At 41.3% G+C, this 21,804-nt stretch overlaps 1 protein-coding gene across 1 annotated transcript in view; it reads left to right on the top strand.

The window, feature by feature from the left end:
* Positions 1 to 21,804, top strand: part of LOC129731085 (chitin synthase chs-2-like) — a 54,161-nt gene that overhangs the window by 16,216 nt on the left and 16,141 nt on the right. Inside the window, exon 4 of the mRNA XM_055690835.1 lies at positions 8,379 to 8,569. Coding sequence (XP_055546810.1) covers positions 8,379 to 8,569 — 191 coding nt within the window. The remainder of the gene's footprint in view (positions 1 to 8,378; positions 8,570 to 21,804) is intronic.

The raw sequence follows: 21,804 nt of genomic DNA, 5'->3' as shown, positions 1-21,804 counted from the left end.
TTTTCCTCTTTTGCAACCTTAGAGCGCCAAGCTCTGCTTCCTTTTTCACATGAAGATGTAGAGGTAGTAGGCAAAGCATAGCTTCCATGGCTGCAGTTGGAGTTGTTCGCATAGCGCTGGTAACCGGAAGACATGCAAGTCTTTGAACTTTTTTGAGTTTTGCTTGCGCAGTCACTTCGTTCACCTTAGGCCACCACACTAGGGCAGCATAGGTGATTCTTGGTCGGGCAATGGTCTTGTAAGACCAGAGTGCCAAGTCTGGTCTTAGTCCCCAGGTCTTACCGAACGGAGTTCTGCAGGCCCAGATCGCTGGCATGATCCAGTTGTGCAGACCAGTTCAGTTTCTTGTCCAAAATAATTCCGAAATATTTGACTTCATTGCTGAAGCCCAGTCTAACTCCATTCAGTATTGGAGGAGTGATGGAGATCGTCCTTCGTCTGCCGAATGGAATTAGGAGTGTTTTTAAGGGATTTATGTTTAGACCCTCCTGTAAACACCATGACATGATGGTATTCAGAGCCGTTTGCATTCGGCTCGACAGAGTTGCGTCATCTCTACCTCTGACGATGAGAACGATGTCATCGGCGAATCCAATGACCTCGTAACCAAGCTGTGAAAGCTTGTTGAGAAGTGCGTCGACAACTAGTGACCATAACAAGGGCGAGAGAACTCCTCCTTGCGGGCACCCCTTGACCACTGACATTGTTACAGACGAATCTCCCAAGATTGCTGTGATCACTCTGCTAGAGAGCATTGCGTGTATCCAGTTCCTTGAAGTTTGGTCGATTCCCTTATTAGAAAGAGCCGTATCGATTGATGCAAAGGACGTGTTATCGAAGGCCCCTTCAATATCAAGAAAGGCACATAGCGCCGTCTCCTGATAACTTAGGGACTTTTCAATCAACGTCACTAAGCTGTGAAGAGCAGTTTCTGTTGACTTGCCGCTTTGATAGGCATGTTGGTTCCTGTTCAGCGGGGAGTCTTTAAGAAACTCGTCACGGATATATTTATCCATTATTTTCTCCATCAACTTGAGAAGCGATGAAGTCAGACTTATGGGTCTGAAAGTTTTAGGTAGGGTTTTGTCCTTTCTTCCAACTTTGGGGATAAACACTACCTTCACCTTCAGCCAGTTATCCGGAATATGGCCCAGGATAAAGCTGGCTCTGAAGAGGTTGATGAGTTCGGACATGATAACTGCGGCCGATTTTTGTAGAAAGATGGGTAGTATGCCGTCTGGACCAGGAGACTTCATAGGGTCGAATGAGCTTAGAGCCCAACCTATTGAAGCTTCCGTGAACAGTCGACGGGCCAGCAGGATGGACTCCCGAGACGCCATATGTCTCGAATTGTCCTGCCGCGACCCATCACTATTCAGTTCTTCGGTCTCTGTCGATCCAGGAAAGTGGGTGTTTATAAGAACCTCCAGCGTTTCCTTGGTAGTGACAGTGAGGCATCCATCCTCTTTCCTCACCTGTCCTAAACCGTTAGTATGGTCTTTGGACACCGCCTTTTGGAGCCGCGTAGCTTCCGGCAGAGTTTGGATTCTTTCACAGAAACTAACTCTGGATTCCCGTTTAGCCTTGCGTAGCTCGGCGTTGTACTTTGTGAGGGACGCCCTGTAGTCGTCCCAGTTAGACGTGACTTTCGCCCTGTTGAACAACCGCCTAGTTTCCCGACGAAGGTCACTAAGTTGATCATTCCACCAGGGTACGTCACGGCATACTGACCGCTGTGTTAGCGGACAGTTAGCGTCGAAAGCATCCATGATTCTGTTTTGTAGATCATTTGCTGCCGAATTCAGGTCAACTGAATTTCGAATGTTGCTGTAACTAAAAGTTCGTGAATCGATCAGGTGTCCCTTAAAGGATTCCCAATCTGTATTCTTAGGATTTCTGAACAGCTCTCTTTTCAGATGGTTAGCCTCTATATTAAAAACGATGTGTCTGTGGTCCGACAAACTAGTTTCATCGGAGACATGCCAATTTTTAATCCTTTCAGAAATAGAGGCGCTACACAGAGTGAGATCAAGGACCTCCTGTCTGATAGCGTTGATAAACGTGGGGTTATTCCCTACATTACATACATTGACATCGTTAGAAGTAAGGTATTCAAGTAGGTACTCACCCCTGGTGTTGGTGTCCGAGCTGCCCCAGATCGTGTGGTGAGCGTTGGCATCGCGGCCGATCAGAAACGGCTTGTTGATGGCCTTGCAGTACCGCACGAGCGCAGCAACTTCGGGTGGCGGTATATCACCTTGGTCGCCCGGGAAGTAGGCCGACGCGACAATCATTTCCTGCTTTCCTCTGGTTGTCGGTACTTCAACCGTGACGGCAACAACGTCGCGTTGGATAAATTCTGTAATAGGTAAAAAATTTAGTTCTCTATTTAGCAGAATTGCAGTCCTTGGTTTGGACTGCATGTCACAGTAGAATAACCTACCGTTAGGAGCGTTAAGTCCGAGAACTTTGGATTCGTTGATCCACGGCTCCTGGATGAAAGCAGCCGCTAGCTGCTCTTTGGCGAATCTCCTGCAAAGAACACCCGAGGCGCCTTTTGCGTGATGGAGATTCGCTTGCAAGCAGCGAAGGCTGCTCACTTTGCAGTGAAGTTGCCGTCTTTGTCCGGATCGGAAGATGATCCTGGTATTGGCTGACGGCTGCCAACAGCGGTCTGGCTGGTTGATGGAAGTTGCTCTTCCTCACTGTTCGGCTTCGGTTGCAGCAGTCTATTGGCAACAGAAGGTCGTCGCGCACACTGTGGCGGTTTTTGACTCCGGGGGGTGCGACTTTTCGGTGGTTGATGCTTCACACTCTTGCGAGTCTACGGCGGAACCGTCCGAGCAGCCGCGGGGTTGCGTTGTTTGGGTGGTGACAGGGCACTCACGGGGGAGCATCCTGCGCGTACCTTCCCAATCGCAAGGTTGCGTTTGGGTGGTTGTGGGGCACTCCCGGAGGAGTTTCCCACGCGAACCTTCAGCCCATTCGCAGGATCGCTTTGCCTGGGTGGTGGCAGAGTACTCCCGGAGGAATTACCCACGCGTACCTTCCCTGACATTGCGACGGAGTCTTTCCTGCCTGTGACGTTCGGCCTTCCGCTTACCTTTCGGATGCGTGCTTTGCCGAAACAGTAGTGCAGTTCATTATTTCTACTCTCAACGAGTTTGGCCGATTCTTTGTCAATATCCAGAACTAGTTCGACCAAGGTCTTTACCAATTTGCGGTTACAGACTCGCCACATTCTGGTAGAGAGATGGTCGTTCCGATTCTGGAGTGAACGAAGAATCTTTTCGTCCGGAGAGTTCGCACTGTCCGCGAAGTAACCGACATACCGTCTGGCCTTCGGCAGATCCTTCATGTGGTATACACGAAGTTGTGCTCCCTTCCATGGTACGAGAGAAGGTACCTCCCTTTCCAACCATTGCACTGTGTCGTTGTCGGCACAGGCAAGTTGCAGGAAGCCACCACAAGGCTTATAGCTCCCACCATGTCCCTATATGTGGCCTTCGGGAGCGGCTTCGAACCCGATGACCCCAAACCAGTGCCGTTCCGCAGTTTTTTAGGCTGTGGACACTTAGTACTGGTGTTTGAGGACACCAAGTCGTCCGACCGCTGTCGCTTGACGGCAACTTGGTTCGATTGAGCAGGCTGCTCTGTTGGAAGGAGGGCCAGCTTCCTGGCTTCTTCGTACGAGAGACCGGAGCGAAGATTTTTGCTCAGTCGCCGCCTTTGCGCATTTAAAAGTCGCTTGACAAGGGGTGCCGATGATTCGGGTTTCCCTTCGTCATCGGGCCTTGTCTGTGGACCGGGAACTAAGTCCATTTGACTTTCGTCATTCCCTTGTGGAGAAAGTAGGATTAAGGATGAAGCATAGGGTCCTCCGTCCAGCGATTCGCTGTCGGGGTTGAAATCATCCTCATGCTCCATCTCCTCCGTTCTGCCCGGTGCGTTTGTTTTTATTGGACTACGCTCCGATGAGTCCATGGGTTCCGGCAAAGAAAGGCTGCCGGTGGCCGAATTTTGTGAAGTTTTGTCGTTTATAAAATTCCCACGAGTCGCTGGGTAAAGAAGAGTCCGCTGCATCAGTGACCCGCGTGATGCAGTAAGGGCTAATTACTGTGAAGGGTGCCCTGGTACTCCACAGGCTCCGTTAGAGGCTGGGTATTTCTTAACCCCCCCCCCCCCACCACGTCATCCATCGGCACGGGTCGCATAACACCTTAGCTTAGGGGTTTTAACCATTGGATTTTACGCAACAGCCATGGTTAAGAGCTGTTGCAACCATCCTCCCTTACAGGGGCTTTGGACCCTCTGCTACAGTTCTCAATAATTCAAGTCTATTCGCAAAGGCTAAACTGAACCAAGAGAATCGTAACAGGCGGAGTTAAAACCGCACAAGTAACAACAACCGGAATGATCTACCCACACACTGCTATTACAACTACAACAACACCAAAAATATTGACAACAGCAACATAAACCACAACGTACCTTCATGTAGTTACCAAAATTGCGACAGTACGAGGATCAATCAGACCAACCATAAACCTGTAAACAATTCTCTCCCGGATAAAGAGCTACTAGCAGCTGCGAAAACAACATTTTCAAAGCCTCCTGTACAAACACAGCATGGTATTAGGTTCCAACGTGGTGAAGTACTGAATCCATATCCAGCAGATTGTCAACTTACACAAGTAAACCTGGTTTCTGCGATAGAGCGTTCCGATTCGACGAGCAGTACAGCATCTACTTCAGCTTCATAGTTATCATCTACGTCGGCATCTTCCGTTTCATCACACTTACCCCGGAGCCTCTCGTTTGCGTGCACATGTAGGCATTCGTGTTTTGCCAGAAACTGACGGACCCCTTGGAGGACAACATAAATACAGAATTGACGACATCCTCGCAAGGAGAGGTAATTAGTGTTAGTGAAACAGTAGTGTATTGTCAAAATTTTAATCGAATGAAAGGTGCAAGCAAAATGCAGCAAATCTTCAAAAAAGTAAATGGCTGTCATTATGATGTCATTCTTGCTACTGAAACAAACTGGACAGAAGATATCAAAAGTGAAGAAGTCTTTGGTAGTAGGTTTAATGTTTTTCGAAGTGATCGCGATTTGAAACTAACAGTAAAAGAATCTGGTGGTGGAGTACTTATTGCTGTTAATGCTACTTTACCATCAGAGCTACTTTCTACTGATAAACACGCTGAATTTGAAGACGTTTGGGTAAAAGTTTTAATGGAAAATGAAAAACATCTGTTTGTTTCCGTTTACTTTCCTCCCGACATGGCAAAAAAAGCTTCGTATGAAAAGTTTTTCGAAACAGCACAACTTATTATTGATTGTTTAGAACCTGAAACTAAAATTCATATTTATGGTGATTTTAATCAGAACACCATTGATTTTACTCAGGATGTCGGAAACGAATATCTTCTGCAGCCTGTCTTAGGTGAAAATGATACGCTACACTTTATTTTCGATAAAATCAGCGAACTTGGACTTTATCAAATCAACCATGTTCGTAACCAACTTAACTGCTATTTGGATCTTTTATTCACCAACTGCACTGAAGACTTTCGTATTGATGCCGCTGTAGATTCATAATGGAGAAACGAAGCATGTCATACTGCCATCGAGTATTCACTGTTCACTGACTCTCGTAGACAGCGCCCTGGCGATGCCGACTATGAGCTTGTTCACAATTTTCAAAACCTTAATTATCAAAAATTTGATAGGAGACTAAACGATGTAAACTGGCAAAATTTACTGAAAAATGAAAAAGACATAAACAAAGCTGTCGGCATATTTAGTAACAGCCTTTATTCAATTATCAATGAACTCGTGCCCATGAGAAAGACAAAAATACAGGCAAACTATAAATATCCGGTATGGTACACACGAGAAATTAGAAATCTCAAAAAAAGAAAACAAAAGGCACATAAAGCTTATAAGAAAGACAAAAGTTCTCAGAACTTAAATAATTACATAGAAATTTGCAGAGCACTTGACGTAGAAATATCCTTAGCATATGAGAGTTTTAATGCAAAAGTAGAAGCCAACATTAAATCCGATCCGAAAGCGTTTTTTAGCTTCGCGAACGCAAAAATGAAAACTTTTAATTATCCATCCCGCATGCAGTTTGAAGACTTTGATGGAACTAATAGTGGTGATATTTGTAACCAGTTTGCGCGATTTTTTCAAAACAATTTTAAAACATCAGAGGATACTCCAGACATAAACTATTTTTCCTACCTAAAAGAACAAGAAAATGACGTATCAGTTGACAATATAACTTTTCAAGAAATCCTAATGTCGCTTGAAGGCATTGATGCCAATAATGGACCGGGTCCCGATCAGATACCGCATTCATTACTTAAAACATTTGCAACGTCATTTGTTAAACCCCTTTTTTGGCTTTTCAACCTGTCTCTTAAGTCAGGCGTTTTTCCGCTAGCCTGGAAAGAATCATTTTTGATCCCAATATTTAAGTCTGGTAAGCGGTCAGATATCAAGAACTATCGGGGAATTGCAATCATCTCGTCGATCCCCAAGATGTTTGGGGCAATCGTAAATCAAAAAATGTCCAGTCAAGTCAAAAATAGTATTTCCAATAACCAACACGGGTTTTTCAAAGGTAGATCTACCTCTACAAACTTATTAGAATTTGTGAATTTTTCTTTAGGGGCGATGGACAGGAATAACTTCATTGCAACTTTATACACTGACTTTAGTAAGGCGTTCGATAGAGTTGATATTCGGCTGTTGCTTTTTAAGCTTAAACGTATGGGATTAAGAGCGACACTGCTAACATGGATCGAATCGTACCTGACGAATAGAACGCAGTTTGTTCGTTTTATAGGTAAAACTTCGACAGCAATTAAAGTCACTTCTGGTGTTCCACAGGGTTCCCACTTGGGTCCTTTATTATTTATTATGTTTGTCGACGATGTCAATCTTGTATTGAAATGCGCCAAAGTACTCATCTATGCAGACGACATGAAATTGTACATAGAGATACGTAACAGCGTAGATCTGCAACATTTTCAGGATGAAATCAAAGTTTTCTTCAATTGGTGTACCAAAAGCCTACTGGATCTTAATATTAAAAAATGCAACATTATATCCTACTCGAAAAAACACACCAATCATGATTTCAGTTTCACTTTAGGAAACCAGTTGATTCAAAGGAGTTACAAGTTTAGAGACCTAGGCGTAATACTTGACTCAAAACTAACATTTGTGGAACACTATAATACAATGATCAATAAAGCTTTCAGTATGTTAGAATTCATCAAAACGTTCAGCTACAATTTTGAAGACCCCTATACCATTAAAACACTTAATGTTTCGTATGTAAGATCTGTTCTCGAATATTGTAGTATAGTTTGGAGCCTATATCTACCCACACATGTAGCAAGAATAAAATCAGTTCAAAAACAGTTTTTGTTGTATGCACTCAGGAAGCTAGGTTGGAGCTCTCTGATCCTCCCATCATATGAATCACGGTGCATGCTAATTAACATTGAAACGCTTGTAAAACGAAGAGAAATCGCTAAGGTCTCTTTAATCAACGATATAATCTCTCATCGTGTCAAATCAGAAAACCTACTAGAAAACTTAAACTTTTATGTACCCTCACGCATACTTAGAACCAGAAGTTTGTTTCAAGTGGCTCCTCAACGAACAATGTTTGCAACTAATAGACCTATGAACCAAATGATGAACACATATAATCAATATTGTGTACACATTGACGTAACTATGTCCAGGGCAGCAATAAGAAAAACTTTGAACAGAAGACAAAATTAACAATTTTATCATATATGTAAGTAAACTGTATGTAGTCTACCATGATTGCCGAAATTAATAAATAGATAAATAAAAATCAAAAACAACTACGGTAAAGGTAAAGATCGAGGGAAACTAAATGAAACAAAAGATCAACATATGACCACGTGGCTTGAACCTGGTTCCTTCATCATAGATTTCTGCTTCAACTCAAGGGCAGTGTTTTGTAATCGGCAGGCCCGGATTTGAGGGGGGGCAAAGGGGGCAGATGCCCCGGGCCTCCCGATTCAAGGGGCCCCCTAGTCCTGAGGCGACTTTTTTTATTTTTTTTTTTTTGCTCGTCACCTTCCAGAACAGGTATTGTTAAATGTTTTAAGGAAAGAGGGCCTCACAAACAAATTTGCCCCGGGCCCCCCGCCGTCTAAATCCGGCCCTGGTAATCTAATTGTAAATTTCATAATTAAAAACTCTCAAAACAATTAACGAAATTACCCTAGCCTACCCCTGCGTGGCCACAAAAAAAATACTGCCTCAGTTAGTAGGGCTCAAAATGTCTGATACCGGTTATTGCTTTTTTCCTCTCTATCAGGACCGTTCGCGTCGTTGGCCACCATCCGGGAGAAGCTGACTGAATCGCGCTACTACATGTATCTGTACATATCGCCGCTGAAAATCATGCTCTTCCTGGCGGCCGGAGTCTATCTGTCCGGCCAGTCGGTTTCCAACTTTTTCGGCATGTTCACCGATGGCTGGGGCAACCATACCATCATCGTACGAGAGGTAAGTTATAGCCTGCTCCCACCCCCAACACTAAACCAGATGAGAAATCACTTACATTCGACCGATTCTCGATCTCATTTTTTTTTCGCCTACGAAGCGCGAACCAAAAAGCCATTGCTTCTCGGCTGTATTAATGTTCAGAGCGATAGATAGAACGTGATCCCATCAGTGCTTGCAGGATTATCTCCTAACGGTTTCAATGGTGAAGTAGATTTTTTTTAACTATCTTACTGATGCCACTCAACAGCTAACAGTTAGAGGGGAGTGATTTGTACCACCCTTTTCGGTGTATTGCGTTCTACGAGCCACCACCGAATCCAATAAAAACTTGTTCCAGCGGGCATCCTGCTGATACTCCGCGGAAAGCAATCCGCGGCCAGCCACTCAGCCGATAGCGCTAAACTATTTCGATATTGAAACATTCCAACTCATTGCATCCCTGGCAAGCGTGTTTCATCCGATAGTTACACGTTAAAAAAGGCGTCTGATCAAGCGTTTAAATTCCAGTCAGCTTAAACAGAGACATTGATCATGAAAATTCGAACCCAGCTCGGCTTGCGAAGCCCACCGTTGTCGTCATGCAATGCCACGCCACTGTGACTTCCCATTACAACATTTGATCACATTTGATGCGAATCGGTCGGCCTACAGAGGAAGAGAGCGAGGGCAAAAAAAAAGCCCAACCAGCAAACTAAAAGAGCACATCAAATAGAAACAAATCAGCAGCCGAGAGGAAAAAACGCCAGGAAATTGCGGGAAAAATCGCTCTCCGATAAATTAGTGCCGGCGGCAAAAGGATTTATTGGCGTCATTTATGCTTCGGTTGGTTCAATTCAATGCTTCTGTAGCAGTTTTTTTTTCTGTTCGTCGCTTCCATTTTCAACGGTATACAGTGAATTAATTGGAGTTTCAGTAAACTATGAATAACACTGTTCACCATTTTATGAGCATCGACCAGTTTGGAAAGGAATCATTGTGGTCAGAGAGGGGAAACAGCAAAAAAAAAAAAACAACGAGCCGGAAATTAATTTGAGAAAAAACAGTAGGAGGGTGGTATCCAAGACACGACCGCATAGTTGACGTAGGACTATGATAGTTTTATACTTCCCTTTGAGGCTCTGTTTGATTTGAGCTCGTTTAAATTTTGGCACGGTTCGATTTTGGCACACATGTGCCAAAAACGAGCGATTATGTCATATCACATTTCTTAGTTTTCTTGATTATTTCAACCAATTCAAGCTCAACATCCTCCAGAAGAAGGGTATTTTGGCACTTTATGTTGCCGAAGCGGATGACCGGAATCGGTAAAACGGTTCCTGGAATATGACCGCAACATGTGCCGGTAATATAATGATCATGATCTAAGCAGTACTAAGCCTCTAATTACTCGGGTAGTAATATCAAGTATCTAGGTCGTCAGCCTTAATTCATAAAGCGACACCTCAAACGACTTGGAACTAAAACTAGTTCATTGGTGGAAATATCTATGAAAAAAGGCATGAAAAGAGAACCGTTCATTTTTGGCATGGTTCAATCTTGACAACAGAAAAATTCTGCCGTGTCGTGTTTGGCAAAATCGAATAGGGTCTGTATTTTGATTATTTGTTTTATATTCTCTTCGATATTGATGAATACCAGCCGTTCTGATACAGTCAATTTTCTTCAATACGCAAAAATGCAAGCTTCTATACAGACCTAAATTGAGTACGATTTAGTAGAAATTAAACAATATTTATTTGTCTTGTGAAAGATGGCTCACTCTCCGATCACCAAGCGGCAAAGAGAGTTCGTGGAAAAAATAACGAGAAAGAATTACGGTTTATAAACAAAAATATATATTCACAGAAAATTTGAAATGGACGCATTTTATCTGTACAACGAACCTAATTTATATACCCTGCTATCTACTTGCACCGACACGTACATAATTTTGTTGTCCCTGGCGCAGCGTATTTTGCGGCACCCGAATAATCATATTGAATTCTGATATTTGCTACTATACGAAACAAGAAGAAGAAGAAGAAGACAATTCAAACGGCAATTCGATTTTGTTCCAGATCAAAACGATACCTGCGCGTTAACCCAACACGCCCCACTGTACGTCGACAGCGGCAATGTAGTCTTCACTTGGCTTGGCTGCATACAAATAAATATCGAGTTATACTGTACTGATAGACGATGAGTGACCAGCGCTCTATTCATACATTGCTCGGTGCAGTACTGTTGCCTGTGCCAGCATGTTCTCCTTCAAGACATCAGTTTTAATAACATTCTAACAGCAGAACGTAAAACTGTCTGATAGTGGAGGTGGTAACGAACTTTCCGAAAAAGTTTTTTTTAGTTGACCTATTTTTTAGTTGACCTATTGGGACGGGGAGATTCTGTCAATTTCTTTTTGCCACTGCTATATAACAGCAGGCAGTTGGTGTCTACTCATGAAGTCTGTGCCAGGCGTACTCGCATGTGATTGGTACATTGTTCGTGAAAATTCGACCTTGAAATTTTTATGAAATTTTCACTGTTTAACAATGAAATGATAATGATAACTGAGGAATCACAAAATTGTCCATCATTTTATCAATCCAACGACATATTGATTATTGTAATCCATTATGTGGTTACATCAGTATTACCGTTTGAAATCTTTCATTCCAACGTTACACCTTGGTTTTAGTTTCCGCAGAATGTATCTCGATATAGTGCGGTTAGACGTAGTCCTACGTCAAAAAAAACCGGACAAGTGACAAAGTACTGAGCGACTGGATAATTGTCAAGCACGCTGTCATTGAATTGTGGTGTGTGTTTCAACTTGAAGGGGTGCAATTGAATTTTTCAAACACAGTGAAGAGTGGTATTCAGTGGCACCTCAGCCTGTTTTTACAGGAAAAGGTATAAATAAGGTATAAATTGACGCAGCTGAAAAAAGACGGCAACAACTAATTTCTAACACAATACTAGTTATCGGCAGTTTCAAACTGCATAAAGATAATTGCTAGCACACCTCTTATTTTTATTTTTTTTTTTTTTGCTACGTTTTTAGAAATTGTTAGTACTTCATAACATAGTTAAACATTTTGGTTTTGTAAAATTGATCTGATGGGTTATCTTACGATCATGTTTCTTGTTTTTTTTTTTTTTTTTTGTTTAATTTTTATTGCGATTGTGTCAAACCTTAAATTCCAGAGGAACACGAATTTTTCCCTTCAACGTTCAGTCAAATTTAATTCCAATTTCCAAAATACATAGATAGCACCCTTGTCGGAACCTGCCGAGATTGAAGAAGTTGTTCGAAGTGCTCAAACCAGCTTTTCAGTTGGTCAGTGGGGTCTTTCACCAGGCATCCTTGTATTCATTTCAGCTCCACTCAGGCGTCGCAAGATATTGTAGAGGAGGCGGATATCGTCGGTAGCTGCCAGCCTCTCCTCTTCATCAGCCAAGAGTCTACCCGCGCTCGTTTGTTCCGCCTACAAGAGCGTTTAACTTCCCTCTCCAGGGCCAAATACCGTTGACCGGCTTCGTTCTTTGCTCCTCGGGTTTTTGCCCGTCCTATCGCGAGTTTTGCTTCTCTTCGTTCCTCTATTTTCCGCCGGGTTCATCTGTGATCCACTCTTTCCTTGCGCCACTGATCCAGATTATTCTCACTAATCTCGATAGAGTCGTTCGCTCTATGTTATCACTGTCCGGAATATCCACTGCTCCTATCTCCATTTCGCCAACGAACGATCTCCTCACAACTGGATCTTCTAGTCGGCTTGTGTTATATCGCCGTCCGAGCCCCTCCTCGCGACGCTGAGGCGATGCAATGCGAAAGCGGATCTCACCAATCAGAAGGTGATGCTACTTACCACGATTCACCATTACCTGTCCCAGCAGCAGCTTGTGTTCTCCAAAGTTTGGCCATCAGAATTCGCTCAGTACCAGGTTTTCAAGCTTCATGCGTCGAGCCTCGCTGGCAAACTGTGCATTTCATGTTCCAATTCTAGTCCTTTGTTTCGCGCTGAAAATCGCTGTCGTAAAATCAGTCCTTTATCTATCTCTGTGTCCATGTTTCAGCTGGCAGTTCATTGCAATCATAAGACATCATATGACTCGTGGAGGCGTGAGATAGGACCTTTTTGCACACAAATGTGTAGACTTCCTGATTAGTTATTCTAAATCCCGCTGGAGGTACGTACTGAACGAGAATTTCTGTTGACGAAGTTAACAGAATGTAACAAAGAGCGAACAATCTTTTGCTAACATTTCAAACGGTTTGAAAATGAAGACTACGAAGCTCAACGAATGACATTTCACAATTTTACCACGGATAAATCACTTTGTTGAACTCGTACCTTTTCCCAGTGAGTGGTGGATTTATAATCACAATAATGAAACCATTGAGTTTATCAAAAAAAATCCCAAGAGCATCAAATCGACGAAGGGTTTGTATTTTCTATATATTCCTGTTGGTTGGTTACACGAATCAAATCACCTGTTTTTCATCGTTTTTTATCTTCTTCGTCATTCACATTTCTCATGAGCAGGCTTGTTGTCCTCACAAGGTCGGCTCTTTCGAGTAAAAATTCTCCGCTCACTTCTTCTCCAGCATGAGCGCTGCGTGTAGCAATTTTCATCTTTCTTTTATTTTCGCGGTGTGCTTCTATCGCTCGCAAAAAAATTACCACACTTGCTGCTGACACTACAACTGAGCTGAAGAGGTTAATTACTTTGGTTATTTAAAAGACACAGGTTTCGATTGATCACACAGATGGCTTAAGGGGTAATATCTACCAAATTCTCAAAAGAAATCAAGGCTTTTTTCATGATTTTTTCACAGGACATTTGAGCTGTAAGGTATATAAATAGTATATCATTGGATTGAGCAACTCTTGCATAGTAGAAAGAATATTTTTAATGCTATTTTTGTTACAAAATGGTGGCTGTGCAGCGATTGCCGTGAACCGCTTTTTTTAAAAGTTGTTCCGCGGCGAGCAGTAGAAGTCGTGCCCAACTCCACCTATAATCAAAACAAAAAATTTTTCATCATCTACATAAGTGTCGCTAGTGAAGTACATATGATCATATTTTTAGAATTTTTCTTTGCAAAATGGCAACGTTTTGAAGAAAAAAATTCATTTTCGACAAAAATATAGACTTTAATTGTTTATAACTTTTGTTGTTGTTAATCAATCGCTAAAATCGTATGTTCTTCACTAGATAATCTGATGAAGAAGCTACAGTTAAAATTTCAATTCAATCGGATGTAAACTTTTTAAGTTTTACTGCTCGCCGATTTTAAAAAACATGGTTTTGAGAAAAACGCGTTTAAAGTTTCAAAATGTTATAAATCTTAAGAATCGCAATAAGGGGCGTCCCCTTAATAATTTTTTACCTTCAGTCAGCTATCCCTGCGCCGTAAAGTTGTCATTCCTGGGATTCATTTTCCTCTTCTTCCTTTTTGTTATCTGATGTAAGGCTACGCCTAGCCTCTTTCGCGATCTCAGACATGCGATGCTCAGCGACTTTGACGCGATTGGCGTCCGATCTCACGCAAAACTCAAACTTGTCACTCACATTCAAGCACTTTTGAATATAACTCACAGTTAAAACGTATAGGAAAACTCAAACAAAGAACGTACACAACGAGAATGGCTGATCGACTAAACAAAGGGAAATTGTGAGTAAACACGTGCTGTAGAGACGCTATAACGGTCGAAACTTGATGCAGCGACCTTTATACTTCAAATTTGAATCACCATAACGATCATAAGTAACTTTTGTTAGTTTACAAAGCCTCGAAATAATAAGAAAAACGAGCATCGCCAAAATAAACGCAAAATGTTATTTTGAAGCATGAAAGTTGTTCGGTAGAAATTGGTGTAAACAAATTTTGAGTATAGATCAGTACTTGTGCGATGTAGATTTTGATTCTAGGATAGTTTCAGTATGATTTAAGGCAATAAAAAAAATGACAAGAAAATATTGTTTTGGTAGATATTACTCCTTAATATACAAGAGCCTGCTTGAGCCTACACAAGTCATATTAGTTCAGAATAGCGACTAGGACAGCCCTAACTTAGCAGCAGTGGCAGTAGATAGTGGCAGCCGATAGCAGCAGCGGCCGCGAGTATCAGCGTAAGTGATAGGTGCAGCGACATTCCTTCTACCTCTAGTAAAAAGTTGCCTCTGTACGGTAGCAGCAGCATCAGCGGGAGGTATATTGTGGCCAGTAACTTTCTTCAGTGTAAAACTCTGCCGTATTTGAACAAAACACAACCGTTTTTGGGGCGTTGGTAATCAAAGCCTGTCGGCTATTAAATTTTCAGCGTGAGAACAACATTGTACTATGTCATCAGAAGAGTGCCTTTCTCCCCTGGGCGGGGATAGCACAAAGAAGAGATCAGTATCATATCCGATAATAAATTGAACAACGCATTGTGTTTAAGCACAAATTAAATTCTTATTTAAAAAGTTAATATCGGATATCAGCATCGGTAGCTACAGCGGGTAGCGAAAGTTGTGGTAGCAACGTCGGTGGTATACATCGCGGCACTTCCTTTAGTAAATAACAGAAGGATTGTGTGCAAAGCCACGTCCGCAAGTTGACTCTATACTACGTAAAACTTTTATCCAACACTAATAAAATAACTCTAGAAAAACTATGTGATAGCACTTGAAACATTCTAAATGGCTTCTAAGGTCGATTTTTTAGAAAAATTCATGGTGTTGATTTCCGGTCTTTGGAAATACATATAGCCAAAAATGGCCAAATACACCTAAATATGAGTATTTTCGAAACCAGAGGTGGATTCCCAAAAGAAATTGATTCCAGATGCCATTCTGAAATTCAAAGTGGCGATTTCCGATCTGGAAAATTGCCAGAAATGACCAAATACCAACTTATAGGAGGCGTTTATTATCTAAGAATAATTGTGAAGGAGAAATTCGCTTCGAGTTTATCACTTGCAATAACACTTGAATGCAAAAATGCAGTTTAGTTCCACTGACAAAAAAACACACGATTTACCAAAACGCTACCGTTTTTTGGTAAATGCTAAAGAGACACACTATAAAAGCACTGCAGTGAGGTATTGTAGTAAATTTGGTTTAGCTTATTATCTCTCAGGAGAGATATTTTAGCCTCCACCACAGTGTTTTCGGCAAATTCCTCAAATACATACGGGTTACAGGTCTCTTCGAGCAAGTGCGTAAATTTGCTCACTAGTGTGAGAGCAGTTGTTTGCACAGTGAAAGATATTCTACTACACGATAGTGATTCTCTGAAGAGAAACAACAAGCCTGCTTAAAATGAGTAAATTTTGCAAGGTCTGACAGGAATAACAGCTTGCAGAGAAGAGTGAAGCACAACCAGTGCTGAATATGCTTATCTGTTGCTTATATTCCAAACGGATAAAAGATGAAAAACACGAAGCATGAAGCATCTTTTGCGTGTACATAAACGCAAGCCTGATTTTCTCAAGCAAAACTATAGAAATCGAATTGACTAATATAACTGTCTAAAATTCACATAACATAGAGTTTATACTAGAGCAATTCGCATTCATTCTAGAGTTATTATTATTATTATTTTTTTTTTGAAGAAATTTACGTTCTCAACTTTAAATCTATTAAACCTAACTATCCGTTGTTGTGTCGAGTCTGTAGGCACGACACAAACTGGCTTTTGTTTCGTTCACGCAGGTCTACAACAGTTTTCAGCAACAGTTAACCCTTCGATAAAGCCTGCACAGCAGTATGTGTAGTTGATAGGGATTAGCAATAGAATATACGACAGTGGAATGAGATACGATTAAAGATTTTGGAACAGCACCACCGCCCCAGTTGTTCAATTAAAAATAACACCATGCCGGAGGCATGGGGATTGCGGGTTCAAGTACCATCTGAATGCAGTGTATTGTTCCAAGTCTGTATAAAATTTTCAGTTCGCTTATTTTTCGCTTCCCCAGCTGCACACACTATCAGCTTCAATGAACACCTCTTTTGCTCTAACTTTTTTATCTCAATTTTCATAACACAACTGTCTTCGGACGATTTCAAGAACATTTTACATCAAAAATTTTGCAACAATACCGTTTAAGGGTCACTCTATTTCGAAGCTGGTCTTTCAAAGTATTTTAATTGTGCTCAAGAATACAGGGATAGAGCGGGGGCATAGTGTGGTTGGTAATATCTCTGCCAACCACGCTCGACGCCTGGGTTCTAATCCCACCGCCGACATAGGTATCGATGGTTGTGAGGTGGCGTGATCCACTCACAACCAACCAAACTGGTCTAGATTCAATCCTAGCCGATACCGGGAGATTTTCTGAGGCTGAAAATCTCTGGGATCACGCCTTCCATCGCATGAGGAAGTAAAGCCGTTGGCGCCGGTCCGTTAATCAACGGGTCGTGAGTTGGGGTCCTGGTCCGACGGAAAACAAGCGAGAATAAAAAAAAAAGAATACAGGGATTGATTTTGTAGAGAACAATCAAACCCGTATTTTTTCTGACCAGTAAAAATCGCTCTTATTCGATATATTTTATTTTCAACAATTCGAAACGCGCATCAGCACATGTAATAACGTTGTAAAAGAGACTTTTTCTCTAGAATGTTTTTATTGAGCTTTAGAAAAAAAATTCCCCCTAAATTCGGTAACTGAACCATTCTACGTTGGTAACAAAATCTTCAAAAAAATGTCGAAAATAGTTTCCGTTTGCTCGTAAAAAATAATGAGAAAAATGGGTGACTACTACCTACTTTACTCCTACTTTCAAAAAAGGTAGATGTATATGAATAAAAAATGATTTAAATCTCATGAAGATACCTTCAACAAATTAACGAAAATATTAATGTAAAAATAAAACACGAGAGCAGTGTTCGGCTTTCACGTCGACATTCTGAATGCATCTCTTGATTCTACCAATCAACTGTTTGCAGTTAGTTGCTTTTCAGCTATTTTTGTACACCAAGAAACCCAAAACTTCAAAGAAGTCTTCGATTGAGCGAAACTAAGGCAGATTGCTTTGGGGTACAAATAGGTGGTTGTTTAGGAATGTTTTTTTTGGCGTAATATGACGATGCTTCATCTGACCAAAACAAATATCATCTCTATTTCAAGCAGTAAATGTGGAGCTGACGATTGAAAACATGTACTAACTGGGGAAATAGTTATTTAGAAATTTACGAAAAATATAGTCCAGCAGGTGGGACTCGAACCCACAACTTCTAATCTCCGGTCAGATGCGTTTCCGATTACACCCCCGCAAGACGTATAAGTCGATCTTCTAAATAGCTATTTTATCTCACTTGTACACTTTATCGTACATTTTTTTAATCGTCAGCTCCACATTTACTGCTTGAAATAGAAATAAAAATAGCTTGACTTGCATTATAGTCATTAAAAATAAGAAAGATAAATATTTCATGACGGACCAACACGTTAAGATGTTGCCGTTGGTAGAGACGGCAACAGACTAGTGATGGGAAACTTATCGATATTATCGATGCTCGTTATCGATATTATCTTTAATTTTTTGACGTTAACGATAATTATCGATATTATAAGGGTGAGCACAAGTCAGTGCGGCTGGTTACTGGAGGAGACCCAAGAGAAGGAGACCTCATTTACCCTACCCCAGGAGTTGCTTTTGCCGCTAGGTATTTGTTGGGTGCTGCTATTCGACAAGACTTAGCATTGTTGGGAATGGTGTAACGGTTCGCCCCGGGTGTCACTGAGTTTCTGAGAAATAATGGTAACTAAAAAGGTATTTATAGTTTTTCGTTTCCTAAGAACAGATGAATTCGACAACTTAGTACTGGAGAACTTTAAAACAATATCCAAACTTTTTGCACCATCTCATAAAAAGCAATGATACGAAATTGTAATAAAATGCATTTTCTTTGGCTTGCCAACTCTTATAATATGATGAACATGCATAGCGGCAGTCTATTGGTAATTCTTTGGTAATTGTTTAGTTTAACTTGGATCTGTTTAAGTTTAAAGTATCTGTTACCCAACAAACAATTTTTAGTTCCACTAAAAATCCAAATCAACGAAATTGTTGCGCCAAAAAAGTATCCTGATTTATACAGGGGGTAGACAAAATAATTGAGATAAATAAAATTCTCTCGAATTTTACATGGCCAGAACTTTACGAAAAATGAATCAATTTTGAAAACCGGTTTCATTTCACTAGAAAACAGTATTATATTATAAGTTTAGTAAAGCGGGCAATGTATGCAGTTTGCGAGGATGCGAAAATGAACGGAAATAGAAGATGTAACTTTTAGGCTTAGAAAAAAATTCCCTCGTCCAGACGGCAATGACGCAGCGACAGCGGTTGAATAAGATGGTCAAGTCGATTTTTCCTGCGAATCGCGACGCGGCAGTGGTATTGGACGACTAGACCTATCTCACCCTGGATGGCAACGACTAGCAGGGCTCTTCGAATTTTACCTCCCCCACGAAGGAAGCGAGCACCGAGCAGTAGCGTAGCGTGACCGGGTGACACCCGGGCGGAAAATTTAGGTTTCACCCCTTTCCCTCTGGGTGTCACCCCCACCAGATTGCAGTTAAATAAAAAAATAGCGAGAGTTAGTCCGCTCGTTTTCAAATGCACTAAATCTACCTGATTTCGAAAAATTTATAAATTTTCGAGAATTTCAGCTCGACCTCCACTTAAATGGTAATTAATCTCACCCTTTCGAAGGCGACACGCATAAAAAATTTTCTTCTAGGGAGTGACACCCGGGGCGGACCGCCCCCTCACCCCCCTCACGCTACGCCAGTGGCACCGAGGTAAAGTTTATTTCACAGACCAAGTTCCCCAAGAAGGTGCGGCTGTGGCTGACAATCAGCGAGAAAGGGATGTCAAAGTTGCTCTTCTTTCGCTCCAGGCTGGCCGTGAACAGGGAAATTTATTGTACGAAGTGCCTGAGAGAAGTTGCGTCGTTCATCAAGAAATACCATTCGGGTTATTCGCGTTGAAAGAGATTTCGAAGACTGTTCGCACCTACGTGAACTCTCATATGCAATTGTCAAAATGTGCGTGATGACAAAAGCAAAAATATTTCCTTCCTTCTTTTTCGCATGCAAAAACCAAACAAATATCAGCAACACCGTCAACGCGAATAAGAGCGAAGACACGGTGTTTTGGCCAGATTTGACGTCGGACAACTACTCGAAGCGATCGTTGGAGGAGATGGAGCGGCTGAATATCGATGTGGTACCGAAGGCAGCGAATCCGCCCAATGTCCCCCACCTGCTTCCCATCGAGAATTTCTGGGCAAACTTGAAGCGCAAGATCTATTCCAACAATTTTATCGCGAAAACGGAGGGGAGGAATTAATGAAAAAACGAAGAAAGAGCTCAAAAACATAGCTACACGCATGTTTTCGTCCGCCATAGCGAATGTTCCGGTTAACTGCCGGCAAAAGGCTGCACGCAAGGACGTAATATTTTTTTGTGAGGAAGCTAACATGATAACCTTCCATGGGAAATTTATCCAACTCAATTATCTGTCATAGTTTTTTTTTCATCGCCATCTGAAATAGTTTTTTTTTTTTTTTCATCACCATCTGAAAATTTGTTTTTACTCCGAACGTTAGCTGTCAAATTATCGATTCTTATCGATAATATCGATAAAAGCTTAGGAATTATCGATTGTTATAGATGTCTGTTTTGGGCGATATTTCCCATCACTACAACAGACTGGCACTTTTCGATCTCTTACTGATACAGTAAACCCCACTGTGACGTGAGAGTTACGAAACAAAAGCCAGCCACCAAACAATACTCTCTACTGAGTAAATGATGATGTGCGATAAAGTGTACAAGCGATATAAAATAGCTATTTAGAAAGGTCGACTTATACGTCTTGCGGTGGTGTAATCGGAAACGCATCTGACCGGAGATTAGAACTTTACGAACTAAATTCATTTTTGTCATATGACTTACATTTAAAGTTTTAGTAAAAGCGGGCAATGTATGCAGTTTGCGAGGATGCGAAAATGAACGGGAATAGAAGGTGTGACTTTTAGGCTTAGAAAAAAATTTCCCTCGTCCAGACGGGACTCGAACCCGCAATCTCCGTTGTCTCCGGCAAGGTGTTTTGGCCAATTAAACTACTGGGAAAGGCATAAATAGTTCTAAACCAAAGTCGAATCACCCTCTACTATTGTGTTCCCGTATCTCAGCACGCCAACGATGATACGCGTTCGTGATACGCGTTCGGAGTCTAGCCACCGACTGAGGTGTCTCATCGCTTACGCCGCTGTAGATATAATAAGTCATTATACACTGTGTGCGTGAAGAGATCACTCTCTCAGTTATAAAAAATAAACTCCCACCGGGCAGTGTGTGCAGTTCATCGTTGGCGTGCTGAGATACGGGAACACAATAGTTGAAGGTGATTCGACTTTGGTTTAGAACTATTTATACCTTTCCCAGTAGTTTAATTTGCCAAAATACCTTGCCGGAGACAACGGAGATTGAGGGTTCGAGTCCCGTCTGGACGAGGGAAAATTTTTTCTAAGCCTAGAAGTCATCCTCGCAAACTGCATACATTGCCCGCTTTACTAAAACTTAAAACGGAGATTAGAAGTTGTAGGTTCGAGTCCCACCTGCTGGACTATATTTTTCGTAAATTTCTAAACAACTATTTCCCCAGTTAGTACATTTTTTCAATCGTCAGCTCCACCTTTACTGCTTGAAATAGAAAAAAAAATAGCTTGACTTGCATTATAGTCATTAAAAATAAGAAAGACAAATATCATCTTTCGTTATGGTGTTTGTAAAATCGCAGGATATAGTCGAAACCACAAGATTTTCACTCTTAAAATGGTTAACCGTTAAAATTTTTTTTATATTTTGTGCAGTTCAGGTTGAACTAGTTTGAACTGTACAATGCACTTGTGCAATGCTTCCTGTTTTGACACCATTTTGGACAGAACTGAGCAGACATAAACAATACAAAAAATGCTAGCATGCAAAGTAAAAAAAAATGTTATTATATACATACTCTTGTTTCTCTTTGAGCGTGTTTTTTGGTGAGTAAAAGAATCCAAATCGACCATTATTTGTTTAAGTAAATTTATACTATGAAATTAGGGAAAACGTTTGATTTTTATAAACCCTATTTTTGAGGTCATATTATATAATAGAACAAAAAATTATTAAAGATTGAGCAGAGTCCGGATACTCCGGTTTTAAGTTCCATTGGGAACAGATTGTTAAAAGTTCGATTTTATTTTGGTA

The sequence above is a fragment of the Wyeomyia smithii genome, chromosome 3 (assembly GCF_029784165.1).
Source record: "Wyeomyia smithii strain HCP4-BCI-WySm-NY-G18 chromosome 3, ASM2978416v1, whole genome shotgun sequence".
Lineage (NCBI taxonomy): Eukaryota > Metazoa > Arthropoda > Insecta > Diptera > Culicidae > Wyeomyia > Wyeomyia smithii.
This window is presented reverse-complemented; position numbering and strand designations above follow the sequence as displayed.